We start from the raw sequence: 13,425 nt of genomic DNA on the forward strand, positions 1-13,425 counted from the left end.
ATGCAAGAAGAAAAATAGGGACCATCTTTGGTGGGAAGGTAACAGCATTCTGTACGATTTGGCGTTGAGTCATGCTGGCCACATGACCACAGAGACGTCTTCTGACAGCGCTGGCTCTTCGGCTTTGAAACAGAGATGAATACCACCCCCAAAGTCGGGAACGACTAACACGTATGTGCGAGAGGAAACTTTACATTTACCTTTTACTTATGGTGCTAACATAGAGAAGTTTTCTTCAATTCATAATTGTAATAACAACAATTCATGAATAATTAGATTTAATTTCCCACAATTCTTAGCAATAGGTTTACTGAGTGCAGAATTTTAAAAATTAGATCACACAATTGGAGAATGTCCAGGTTAGGGAATCTGGCACAGATAATAGAAGAGGACAAAAATGATAGTCATTTTCTATTATTTAAATCAGAAAAAAGATGTCGGTATACTACCAGTTGAGTGATCCAAAGAAAATAATTACCCATAATTATTTAACTAATGAGTTAAGAGGTGCCATCTTAATGGAAGGTGAAAACTAATAAACTTTTAAGCAATAAGTAAATATGGGAAACCTGAAATTAAGTACTAATGCAACTTGGTGGGGGTTTTTTTGTTTGGTTACTAATTCTTAAACTAAAATGCTTTATGAAATCAGGGGTCAGTATAGCCATTTATCTGACCTAAAAGTGTTATTTTCAAAAGTAAATTCAGCTAATGATTTTAAGGTTTAGTTACGGGAAAATGATTACTTTTCAGTATTACAACAAAATTATGTTTCTTTTATACGCGTCTCAAAAGTTTTGTTCGGTGCCACCAAGTGGTAATTTTTTGTACTGATATGCTCAAATACAATTGTTTATGTAGCATTAATTTCAACATTACATACAGGAATACATGTATACTGATTTTAATATTTTCTTTCCATTCTCAAATGCTGCATGAATTAACTGAAATTAAAGAAGATGGAGAGACTATTTTTTTTAATCTGACACATTACAGATTGAGAACATACATGTGCTGTGTTCTGGTCCAATCCAGAAAGCATATGAGCAAGATGTATTCAAGATGAAATATAAATCAGTAGAACCACTCTAATTATGCTCATTATGAATCTTTGCATACTCATGCATATGTGAAGCATTTGGAGAAGTGATTTTTCAAAGTAGCTATTGCAAACAAAATGGTCCTGTTTGAAGCATTCAAGCAACTACTCTGTTTCCCCCAAAATAAGACATCCCCTGATAATAAGCCCAATCGGGCTTTTGAGCACATGGCAATAAGGCCAAGCACTTATTTTAGGGTTCGAAAAAAATATAAGACGGGTCTTATTTTCGGGAAAATACGGTATGTCAGAAAACCATATGTGACTTTTGGGAAGACTTTTCCAGCCTCACATGTGCATAAATGCACAACTGTTTTGCTTGTATCCCCGACAGCAGTCTTGTCTGTGTGCACACACAGTCTAGGCAATGGTTGAAGCAACTGTGCTGATCCTTCCATGGATCCAGATCCTTACAGCTGTCTCCATGCTGTGTGAAGGGGCACTTTGTCAATGTACAAAATGCATAGCTTTCTGTACTTTTCCATAGTCCTAGTGCATATTCATTTACTTTCATAAAAATTATTTTGTTTGCTTCAGAGTCTAAAATGATTTGAAAAGAAGCAAGAAAGCAAAAATATATTCCAAACAACTAAAAATAAGCCTGTCTCTTGGATCAATTCAGATTTGCCTCCCTTACCAAAGGCAATTAAAAGTGGCACATTAAAGGTTTGGCTTCAAGATGCTAAAATTCTTTCTTCCATGCATATTTTTAGGTACAAAGCTTAATGATTAAATAGAATCTAGGCAGGCTTAACTTAGAGGATTTGGAAGGATGTCACCGAGAAATCTCCTTTGTCTGTGCCCCTGCAAGCTCTAAGCGGTAGGAGAAAGCCTAGAGGCACTTACTGATCATGCATCTCCATCAAAGAAAACTGCCTCACAGAGCTGGTTGCTCCTTGATGGTTCTTTTTTAATCATGCATAACTAAAGGAAGCTTTCCTTTTGTCACTTAGCCTATGTCAACCCTGCATCCCATTTGTATGGCGTGCATGTACGTGCCTGTACTTCTTTTCAAACCTTTGTCTCTGCAACCCATGAGCTCTTAAAATAAAGGACTCCCTACACTTGTTAACCTGGGTAACTCTAAACCCTACAAAATACGAAAAGGAAACATATTCTAGATTCATTTAAAAACAATCCAATTATACTTAGGGAAATAGGCCCCACATATAATATATCTTTTTTTTAAAGGCATGTTAAATGGGATGCTTCAAACAGAGAAAAATAGAAAGTGTTGTTTCCCTCCAGCTATCAGCTATGAAATCTGAGGCAGGAAAGAGGAAACAAGGAATCTCAAAATATTGTGCTTTTTTTTTTAAGGACAAATAAAAAGCTACTTTTTCTCCTTCTCCTGCCTCATTCATGATAGTCATTGACATTTTTCAATCAATATATCATAGAAGTTCAATAATAATTGCTCTCTGGGGGAAAAGATATTAAAACTAGTTAATTTTAAAATGAAAAACTACAGAAAGTATTTTCCCCAGCCTGTATACAAACAACACTATTTTCATTATATTTCTTTCAATTCCAATTTTTTAAAAAATTATCTAAACATAAAAACACCAAGAAAAATGAAAATAGTGGGAAATTTCTTGAAGATGAAATGCTTTACAAAAGTCAAGTGAGAAGCATTTAGGTTTAAACAAATCTGTTGATAGTAAAAATAAAGATTTCCACTATTGATGCCATTTAATTGAAAATGATGGGATTTGAGGAAAAAAAAACCTGTAATAACCTAGTATTAGAATGTGCACTATAATAGACCAAGGAAAGCACTAGAGAACAGTGGGGTGAGCTGTTGCTATAGCAACTATGTAAGAGATACTCCCAGCATGACCACAATACAGTAATACAGTAACTTTAAAGTAACATTCCAGCAAGCCAATTTTGTTCTTATTATATCAAGCTTTTTTCTCTCTTCTCTTTTCAACTCAATAGAAATTTGGAAAGAATTTTTGTAAAATGAAATTATTAGAAAACTGAACAGAATAGGTCCAAATTTGGTACTGTATGGTGGGAGAAAACAACAAAAAGTGAGGTGGAAAATGAGTTGAATCTCTCTTGGGCAGGTGGAGACACAGTTGGGTAGGGTCTTGGAACATTGCCAGCTGCTCCGTTCTAAGCCCCCTCACCCAGCGTCATTTTCGTCCCCATGGCCTAGAGCAGAGCACGCGCACCAGCTCCATGCTTTCTAGGGCAGAGGTCTCCAACCTAGGCAACTTTCAGCCAGGCGGACTTCAACTCCCAGAATTCCCCAGCCAGCTGGGAGTTGAAGTCCGCCAGGCTGAAAGTTGCCAAGGTTGGAGACCTCTGTTCTAGGGCATGAATACACAAACATACAGATGCAACCCAAGTGGAAACAAGAAGCACACACAAAATATGGAAGAAATTATAGATGCCTCCTAGGGCCAGTGCTAGTAAACGGATTGGAAAAATTCCATAAGCCACAGTTTGCAACTTGTTGCTGTCTTATTATAATCAAATGATTCAGAATATTTTAATTCCTACTTTGGAATATATAGTGTATGATATTGTAACATTAATAACATTAATGTTAACAATTACATAAGCCATGACAGAAATTTGTATTTCTGGTGAAACTCAAAAAATGTTTTAGTTCATATCTATAAGCCTTAAAAGCAATCAAGATGGGTTATGGCAGGGGTACCCAACCCCTGGGCCGTGGCCCATTACCAGGCTGTAGTCTATTTAGAATTGGGCCACATGAGTGGCTGGCCAGAACGACATGTGCACACCTCAATTTCTGCAAGTGGCAGGCTGGCGGGCACTCACGTACATGCATGCTGGCCTGCCGCTTGTGCAAGGGCGACACGCATGTACATGCCGGCCACAACTCATGCAAGGGCTGTGTATGTGTGCTGGCCCCTCGCTTGTGCAACCCCTTTCCCCTCTCCCCCCCCCCCGAAGCTGGCCCACCAAGCCACAAAGGTTGGGGAGTGCTGGGTTATGGTTTACCAGCCAGTATATTGAGCCATACTTTTCTTGACCAGTTCTTCACTATGATAAACATTTTGTGCTGCTACCCTTAAATATGAATGAGCACTTCTGCTCATAACCCAACTACCAGTAAATAAATTTAATGCTTACACCAACCTACAAAATCCAAGATTCACACTGCAAACATGTTAGGTGGCATCAACCAGCATATGTCACAAACATTTAAAGAAGGCCTTTGAAAACTGGATAACACTTTATGTAAAAGTGCAAGGGTAAGTGAATGAGAAATCTTGAAACATGTTCTTAATACAAGGTACATATGCATATCGAATGATTTCCATCAATTTTAAATCACAGTGTTTTTTAAAAAAATATATATATTAAATTCACATTTTCTTAACCCACTTTTGATATTTGATATTTAACACCATATCCTTCAAAAGATACTGAGCTCTAATGCTCTATTTCTACATGTGTAACAACTACATTTTTAATCACATTTCTTTGTATTGCACCAATTAAGATTAGAAGACATTCAGGTTTATAGAAACCCTTATGAAATGCTTCAATGTGCTGAGTTGTTGGTTCATTCTATTCTTTATTATTTACACAGTTGAATTTGGCTGGTATCAGCCATTGTTTTTTTTTGGGGGGGGGGACGACCCTTTGCACACCATATAGAAAAATTTAAATTTTTCATAAATAAAAAAAAAACTCTTTGGCACCGAAATAAAACAGGAGAAATTGCCACTGCCATTAATCCAAAATACACTCTAGGTTTACACCACATCAATGCAATTTTTTCCATCTTCCCTCCTTCATTAATGTGAGGTAAGGCAGCTGCTGCTGCACTTGTCACATCTAACTATTTGATCTCCTAATTCTTCACTATGACAACCATATTCTCTAATGTATGCCTGCCCCCAGCATAGCACCAAATGTAAAATGTCAGAAATATAATGGAGGGGATGAAATGTCAAGAAAACTAAATGACAGCCTTGTATTAAAAACACATATTGTTGACAATTCATGGCATACTCTTTTACATTTCAAACACAGATTAAGAACACATGGACCCAGGCTTGTGAGGTTTCATTTCCCACATACAGGGGCACAAGGGAGGGGGGAAAGAACAGCTCTCGCTTGGAAACACAGCATGAATATGTTATCTAAATCAGCCTCTCTGATTAATGATGCACCCATGATGGCTACCATCCAGCTGTGCTGCAACTCAGTACTATAGTCACATTGCCCACATTTCATGAATATGTAATTAATTTTAAAAGCCTTACTGTACTAAGCCATGTTTTTCTGCTTAGATTGTACTCAAGAGGTGCAGTGGCTCTAACTATAAATTGCTGTACAATTAGCTCCATCTGCCTTCTTTGGTTATTAAAACCACTGACATATTTTTTCCTGTGGCTTAAGATGAAACACCACAGAGTGGTCCACTTTCAAGAAAGGAAGGAAGGAAGGAAGGAAGGAAGGAAGGAAGGAAAGAAAGAAAGAAAGAAAGAAAGAAAGAAAGAAAGAAAGAAAGAAAGAAAGAAAGAAAGAAAGAAAGAAAGAAAGAAGGAAGTTGGCCTATAAGTACAGAATAGTGAATGAAAAAGAGAGTAAAAGAATACCTTTCTGAGCATGAGGAGGAAGAAAAAAACTTGCATTATTTGCATTATGCTACAGGGAGAGAAGTTATCTGGATGGACAAAAACATACCAGTTTTAGAACAGAATAGATTAGAAAGGAGCTTGATTGAATGAAGTTAATTCCTGAACATGAATCATGGGCCTTGGCAGCAACAGTGGCAAGCATTTTGTTTTCCTTCACTGAGATCCAAATAAATATTTTGAAATTAAAAAGAGCCAAGGCTAATTTAGGCTCAGAAAGGAAGTATCGCAGAGCCTAACAAAACCAGTACACGCTCTTCCAGAACCTTCAGATCAATTTGTTAAGATAATAGTTGGGGGCTTCTAAAGGATAAGGATGGGGATTGTTTCTTAGAAGCCACCTGTTCCCATTCCCACTCTAAGCCTCCCCCCCAAATATCCATGAGCACCAGGCTTTCACCTGAAAGAGTGACCAGATGGCTTTGCATGGCCCCATCCCAGAATGCAATCCTTAGCCTTCCAAATGCTACTCAGTCCTGCAGAATGCCCAAGAGCATCTGACTATGAGATAGTCTCCATTTCTATTCCCATTTTTCAGATTTTTTTGGGGGGGGGGGGAGAAGGGGAATAAGGAAAGAATCCTAGGAGCTTAGGATTCATATTTCAGCTGACAACTTTTTGTTGAAGAACAGCAGGCCACAGTTCAATTCCATCATCCCCTATGAAAAATCAATACAAAGAGCCTTTTTTAAAACCGTCTTTCTTCTACTTCACCATCATTTTTACTGAACAGTCATAGATGTAGAAGTAAAAAACTGAGTTTCATAAAAGTAATGCATTATATAAATTACTTACTCTTCTAAGCAGGCACAGTACCAAAATATTGGCACGTAATGGATAAGATATCCTTTGGGGATTGCCTTGTAAACTCTTTCATACAAGACCATGTCCTGCCACAACCATTTCATTTATCTACCATGTATGTTTCCCCGAAAATAAGACCCTGTTTTATATTTTTTTGAACCCTGAAACAAGTGCCTTATTGCCATGCGCTCAAAAGCCCGATTGGGCTTATTATCAGGGGATGTCTTATTTTGGGGGAAACAGGGTAGTGCTTCCCAACACTCTCAACTTTAAGTTGTGTGGACTATCTCAGCCAGCATTCGTTAGTTTGATATGATTTTGGGGCCATCAGAACCATCCTATACCTCCTGTCAGTTCACATGCAATAATGCAGGAGGGTAATTACAAAATCCTAAATTTCCTCATGACATTGCAGGCCTCACAAAGGGAAAAAAATAAGAAATGATTGACTTAAAAAAAAAAAAGCATATCCACAGATCACTTGGTGTTTGCATATATTAAAATCACAGTCATCTCCCAGTACATGTTGCAGGCAGATTGCCAGAACTGTTTACCATACCATGTTGGCTGCCATCTGTAATTTTCAGCTACTGCTGACCTTTCTATAATTTCTCAACTCCATTTACCAGCTGTTACTACATAGGCAAGCTAGCTAATAACGAAGCAATAATTAAAAGTTTCTGATGCTGAGAAGATATGCAAATGGCAGTGATCTCTGAGGACTTTAGTGTTGAGTACCCGGTCACTGTTGCACATCATAATCTTTTCCAAGAGTTAAAACTCTTGCTTTTATAGAAACCAAATTTACAAAGAGCCATAATATCTGGGAATGGAAAATCAGGACTCTCTCACACAAAAAAGTGTACGGAAATACATCACAAGGTTTATTGTTTTGGGTTTTTTTAATTGTTTTTTTTTAAAAAATGAACAAGCAAGCAAAAGAATAAAAGCAAAAAACAGAAGGGGTTAATACAGAAATATAGTATTTGTGATAAAGGGAAATACTAGTCTCCTCAAGAGTAAGCCCCAGTTTCTAATTTTAAGTGCTTGCAGACTCAGTGCTTGCTATCCAATGCAGGGCGTGGAAAGAAGGTGAAGGGAGATGACAGGTACCAGAGGATGGCAAAGAGAAGCCTATGGAGGAAGTGTCTGCTGGAATTACCCTTATCAGGCCTGAATAAACAGACTCCCCCACCCTTTTATGCTGCAGGCTGTGATTTAGCTCACTTTCCAGGCACACAATAGAGCTGGTTCCTCATGTTGGACAACTTTACATAGAGGAAAGGAAGGAGCCGGAGGCTTCCCAAGTAAGGAATTGCCTGTATGTTATATGTAACAAGAGAACAAACTGGAAATTGAAGCTGCCAAACCTATTTATTTCCTCTTTACTTTGCTTGTGGGAAACCAACAAGAAAAGTTGCAAAATGGTGATTATGTGATGCAGTTTGCTGCAATAATCACAATCAAGAGCTGGGTTCCCAAATGCCCAGATTGTGATCACTTGACTATGGGGACGCTGCAATGGCCAAAACTTTGAGGACAGGTAGTAAGTTCCTTTTTCAGCACCACAATAACTTTGAACAAGAGCTGAAGAATGGACATAAGTTGATGACTACTTGTATTCATATTCAAAAATTGCCGGAAATATAATGACCATTTTGGATCCTTTTTGGACACTTGGTGGCAATGTCATAAAGTTCAATAATTCTTGAAGATGATTTCATTTATAATTAAACAAATATCAACATTTCCTTTTGCCAATACTTAAGCATTATAAAGCTTTATATTCCTATCAAGTATACAGAGTGGGCTTTGCATAGGATAGTAGCTGCTGGATTCTTATGCTTCATATTGAAAATTGCATATAATTCTTTCGTTAGAAGTACTACAGACTTAGATATGGGATAAACATCAATCTATTTTTAAAAATAGATTGTATTGTTAAACAAGGCTGACACTGAATTAAATGTAATCTGAAAACCTTTTCTGGACTATAATTCTGCACATGAACTTGCACAACACCTGAAGTTGGTATCTTTTAAAATGTCAGATTTAGCCTGAGTTGTTCTAATAAAGACAGGCTTTCCCTGATGAAATGGAAACTCTTAATTGTTAATTCCAAACCATAATTTTTATTTCATTGGCTGATTTTGCTAATTATTGATTGATTGCTTTTCATAATAATTTTAAATTGTCAAATTGATATATGCTCATTCTTATATATGTATATAAGAATCTTTTAAACATATTTACAAACATGTTTGAACATTCTTATTCATTTTTATAAATCTCTTTTCTTTTTTGCTCCCTTATTTCTTGATTTCTTTTTTCTTAGTTGTACTTTTAAAATCTCTAAAATAAAACAGAGAGAGAAAAGGGGAGAAAGACTGTAGGGATGGTCAGAGTTGTTTGAGACTGGAGCAGTTTATAAGCCCTGAAAAATATCTAAAGAGGATCCTGGGTCTCCCAAGATTTGGTCCCATACTTTAAATACATTTAAAATGTCACATTTGCTCTCTTAAAATTTGTCACATTTATGGTCAACTTGGTCATATCAAACTGAAATACCAGTTACTCTGCATTTGACAACTATGCCACATATATAGTTAACAATAAATCAGCACCAAAGTTGGAACAAACATTTGAAGGAATATGACATGCCAAATAGACTGTTACATATAACCGTTAATCTATCTCAGCAGACTTTGGTAGGCAGCCCAAACCATTTTTTGGTTTTTTTACATTTTCCAAAGAGTGGTAAGAGGAATCTCTAGCAATATGATAAGCCTTGAGATCCAGCATTACTCTGGGGCATGAATAGTTGGCTTCCTCTACAGTCATGGTTGTTTAAACCAGGGGTCTCCAACCTTGGCAACTTTACGACTTGTGGACTTCAACTCCCAGAGTTCTGGGATTTAAAGTCCACAAGTCGTAAAGTTTCCAAGGTTGGAGACCCCTGGTTTAAATGCCATCTAGGTTCAGTGTTGCTTTAGAACAGAGGACCCCAACCCACAGTCCGTGGCCTGGTACTGGGCTTGTTGGGAATCGGGCCATCGAAAAGGCAGGCAAGCGCGCAAAGCTGCATTTGCACAAGCAGCATGTGCATGAAACCATCTCCTCTTCTCTAGCCCCACCCCCGTTCCACTCAAAGCTGTAAGGTTTGGGACCTCTGCTTTAGAGAACACCATTGCCATTCTCTCATCGTGAAATCACCACAATGAGAAGATTGTTTCCATGATCAAAATTATAGCAACAAAATTCCTAACAGACAATTGATGAGTGCCTTGTGGGTCCCTACACATCAATGATATCCAGAATGATGATCAGAAGTTGATTCTCAAGCAAGATATGATTTAACTAATTGAAGGCAAGAGTTGAGAACAAAGCGTGCAGTGAAAATACATGACTTTGTTATAAAACTAAAACGATGGCTTACTTGTATAGATAATATTCAGTTTGATCCACCTGCTCACGTGAAGAAATGTTATCTATAAACTAAGGGGAAAAATAGTTTAGAGGTGACCTTCCAGGTAAATCATCGACAGTCACTCAGATATGGCTGAACATAGCATGGTCAGATATAACTGCAATACAGAAAAAAAAATCGCTTTAAAGTGGCATACAGATAAAATTATCACTATAGCATTTTCATTTGATTTGCAGTTATTACTTTTACCTGAAAGAAGACTAAAAACCAGACTAAAGATTCTTTTTTGTGTTTAATCTTCCTTTTTATGAGGAAATAGTCTTGAAATAAGGAACAAGTTCCTTTTAATTATATATAATTGTTAATATTAGCCTTATTATTACTATATACAGTATACTGTATACTAACGTAATACTAATATGACAGTATTATTAGGAACAAATTCAGGAGCCTCCAGAAATTGGGGATTTAGGATTTAAAGGCAAAGACTAAATGAAACAAAATGGTGCACAATAAAATACTTCTGTACCAGTTTTCTAACGTTTTGTTCTATTTCCTCTCAGAGGCGGTTTTCTGAAGTTTTTTGTCCTCAGCAATCAGTAATCAATCTGCTTCCATTGAAGATACCCAGATTTTATTATGCTGCTTATAAAAATGCTTTCACTTGGAAAGAAAAAGCATGTTTTTACTTTTGCAGGATCCAATCTGGGTTGGTCACTGGGACCACTTTACCAAGCTTTTGGATTCATGCTAGAGCCAATCCTAGCAGAGTGGTGACTGACCCAGATTGGATCCTGCAACATTATCCTGGGACACATATATTCGCCTTCATTTGTTTTTACTTTTGCTGGTATCTTCTGGTATGTAGCTTGGCACTTTTGGCTGTAGGGAATAAAAAGGCAGAGCTGGCGGGGGGGACTAAAAGAGTCATCACTCTAGAGTTATTACGGTCCCAAAAACAGTCTAAATCCACCCTTCATGAATTCCATTGACTCTTATTAGGCACCAATTTAGTATTAAACTTTTGTTGACTAGATTCTTGTATATAAACTTGAGCAATAAATCTTCTGAACTGCAACTTTATGTATGATCCTGATTCTTCGCGCCTAACATTGGCTACATAAAATATGGCACTCAAATAATTTAATTGGAATTGGAATAAAGAATGATTCTATATTCATTAATTCTATGTCTTTTTATTTTAAAAAAATCTGAACTAAGAAGACAGATTATAAAAGTGTGAGAAATAGGTAGCAAAATCTCAAGAAAGTCACTCAAATAACATGGTCCCATTCCATATAGAGCTTTATGGACCCGTGCCCCTCCTGGTTGGTGCTGGCCCCTCAGGAGGTGACACGAGGCTGGCTCCAGGCAATTACGAGCGCTTCCTTGGTGGAGGGAGTCTTCCCGACCGCCTTGAAAGAGGCGGTGGTGAGACCCCTCCTCAAGAAGCCTTCCCTGGACCCGGCTGTTTTAGGTAATTATCGTCCGGTCTCCAACCTTCGCTTTGCGGCGAAGGTTGTAGAGAGTATGGTGGCATATCAGTTTCCCTTACACCTGGATGAAACTGTCTATCTAGACCCGTTCCAGTCCGGCTTCCGGCCCGGTTACAGCACTGAGACAGCTTTGGTCGCGTTGGTGGATGATCTCTGGAGGGCCAGGGATAGGATGTTCCTCTGCCCTGGTCCTATTAGACCTCTCAGCGGCTTTGATACCATCGACCATGGTATCCTGCTGCGCGGTTGGGGGATGGGGAGTGGGAGGCACGGTTTATGGGTGGGTCTCCTCCTATCTCTCCAATCGGCCGCAGACGGTGTTGACGGGGGGGCAGAGGTCGGCTCAGAGGCGCCTCACTTGTGGGGTGCCGCAGGGGTCGATCCTCTCGCCCCTTTTGTTCAACATCTATGAAACCGCTGGGTGAGATCATCAGTGGCTTCGTGTGAGGTACCAGCTGTGCGCTGATGACACCCAGCTGTACTTTTCACACGGGCCACCCCAACGAAGCTATCGAAGTGTTGTCCCGGTGCTTGGAGGCCGTACGGGTCTGGATGGGGAGAAACAGGCTCAAGCTCAATCCCTCCAAGACAGAGTGGCTGTGGATGCCGGCATCCCGGTACAGTCAGCTGAGTCCTCGGCTGACTGTTGGGGGCGAGTCATTGGCCCCGATGGAAGGGGTGCGCAACTTGGGCGTCCTCCTGGATGAACGGCTGTCTTTTGAAGATCATTTGACGGCCGTCTCCAGGAGAGCTTTCTACCAGGTCCGCCTGGTGCGCCAGTTGCGCCCCTTTCTAGACCGGGATGCCCTATGCACGGTCACTCACGCCCTCGTGACGTCTCGCCTGGATTACTGCAATGCTCTCTACATGGGGCTCCCCTTGAAGGGCATCCGGAGGCTGCAGTTAGTTCAGAATGCGGCTGCGGGGGATATAGAGGGAGCCCCTCGTGGCTCCCGTATGACACCAATCCTGCGCAGACTGCACTGGCTACCTGTGGCCTTCTGGGTGCGCTTCAAGGTTTTGGTAACCACCTCCAAAGCGCTCCATGGCATAGGGCCGGGTTATTTCCGGGACTGCCTACTGCTACCGGATACCTCCCACCGACCCGTGCGCTCTCACAGAGAGGGACTCCTCAGGGTGCCGTCAGCTAGGCAGTGTCGTCTGGCGACGCCCAGGGGAAGGGCCTTCTCTGTGGGGGCTCCCACCTCTGGAGTTATTACGGTCCCAAAAACAGTCTAAATCCACCCTTCATGAATTCCATTGACTCTTATTAGGCACCAATTTAGTATTAAACTTTTGTTGACTAGATTCTTGTATATAAACTTGAGCAATAAATCTTCTGAACTGCAACTTTATGTATGATCCTGATTCTTCGCGCCTAACATTGGCTACATAAAATATGGCACTCAAATAATTTAATTGGAATTGGAATAAAGAATGTTTCTATATTCATTAATTCTATGTCTTTTTATTTTAAAAAATCTGAACTAAGAAGACAGATTATAAAAGTGTGAGAAATAGGTAGCAAAATCTCAAGAAAGTCACTCAAATAACATGGTCCCATTCCATATAGAGCTTTATGGACCCGTGCCCCTCCTGGTTGGTGCTGCCCCCTCAGGAGGTGACACGAGGCTGGCTCCAGGCAATTACGAGCGCTTCCTTGGTGGAGGGAGTCTTCCCGACCGCCTTGAAAGAGGCGGTGGTGAGACCCTCCTCAAGAAGCCTTCCTGGACCCGGCTGTTTTAGGTAATTATCGTCCGGTCTCCAACCTTCGCTGCGGCGAAGGTTGTAGAAATATGGTGGCATATCAGTTTCCCTTACACCTGGATGAAACTGTCTATCTAGACCCGTTCAGTCCGGCTTCCGGCCGGTTACAGCACTGAGACGGCTTTGGTCGCGTTGGTGGATGATCTCTGGAGGGCCAGGGATAGGGGATGTTCCTCTGCCCTGGTCCTATTAGACCTCTCAGCG

General features: G+C 39.8%; 1 protein-coding gene across 1 annotated transcript in view; it reads right to left on the reverse strand.

The window, feature by feature from the left end:
- Positions 1 to 13,425, reverse strand: part of MRPS27 (mitochondrial ribosomal protein S27) — a 61,038-nt gene that overhangs the window by 36,968 nt on the left and 10,645 nt on the right. Inside the window, exon 4 of the mRNA XM_058169017.1 lies at positions 9,968 to 10,026. Within this exon, the coding sequence (XP_058025000.1) occupies positions 9,968 to 10,026 (59 nt within the window). The remainder of the gene's footprint in view (positions 1 to 9,967; positions 10,027 to 13,425) is intronic.

Source organism: Ahaetulla prasina, chromosome 2 (genome assembly GCF_028640845.1).
Source record: "Ahaetulla prasina isolate Xishuangbanna chromosome 2, ASM2864084v1, whole genome shotgun sequence".
Classification (NCBI taxonomy): Eukaryota; Metazoa; Chordata; class Lepidosauria; order Squamata; family Colubridae; genus Ahaetulla; species Ahaetulla prasina.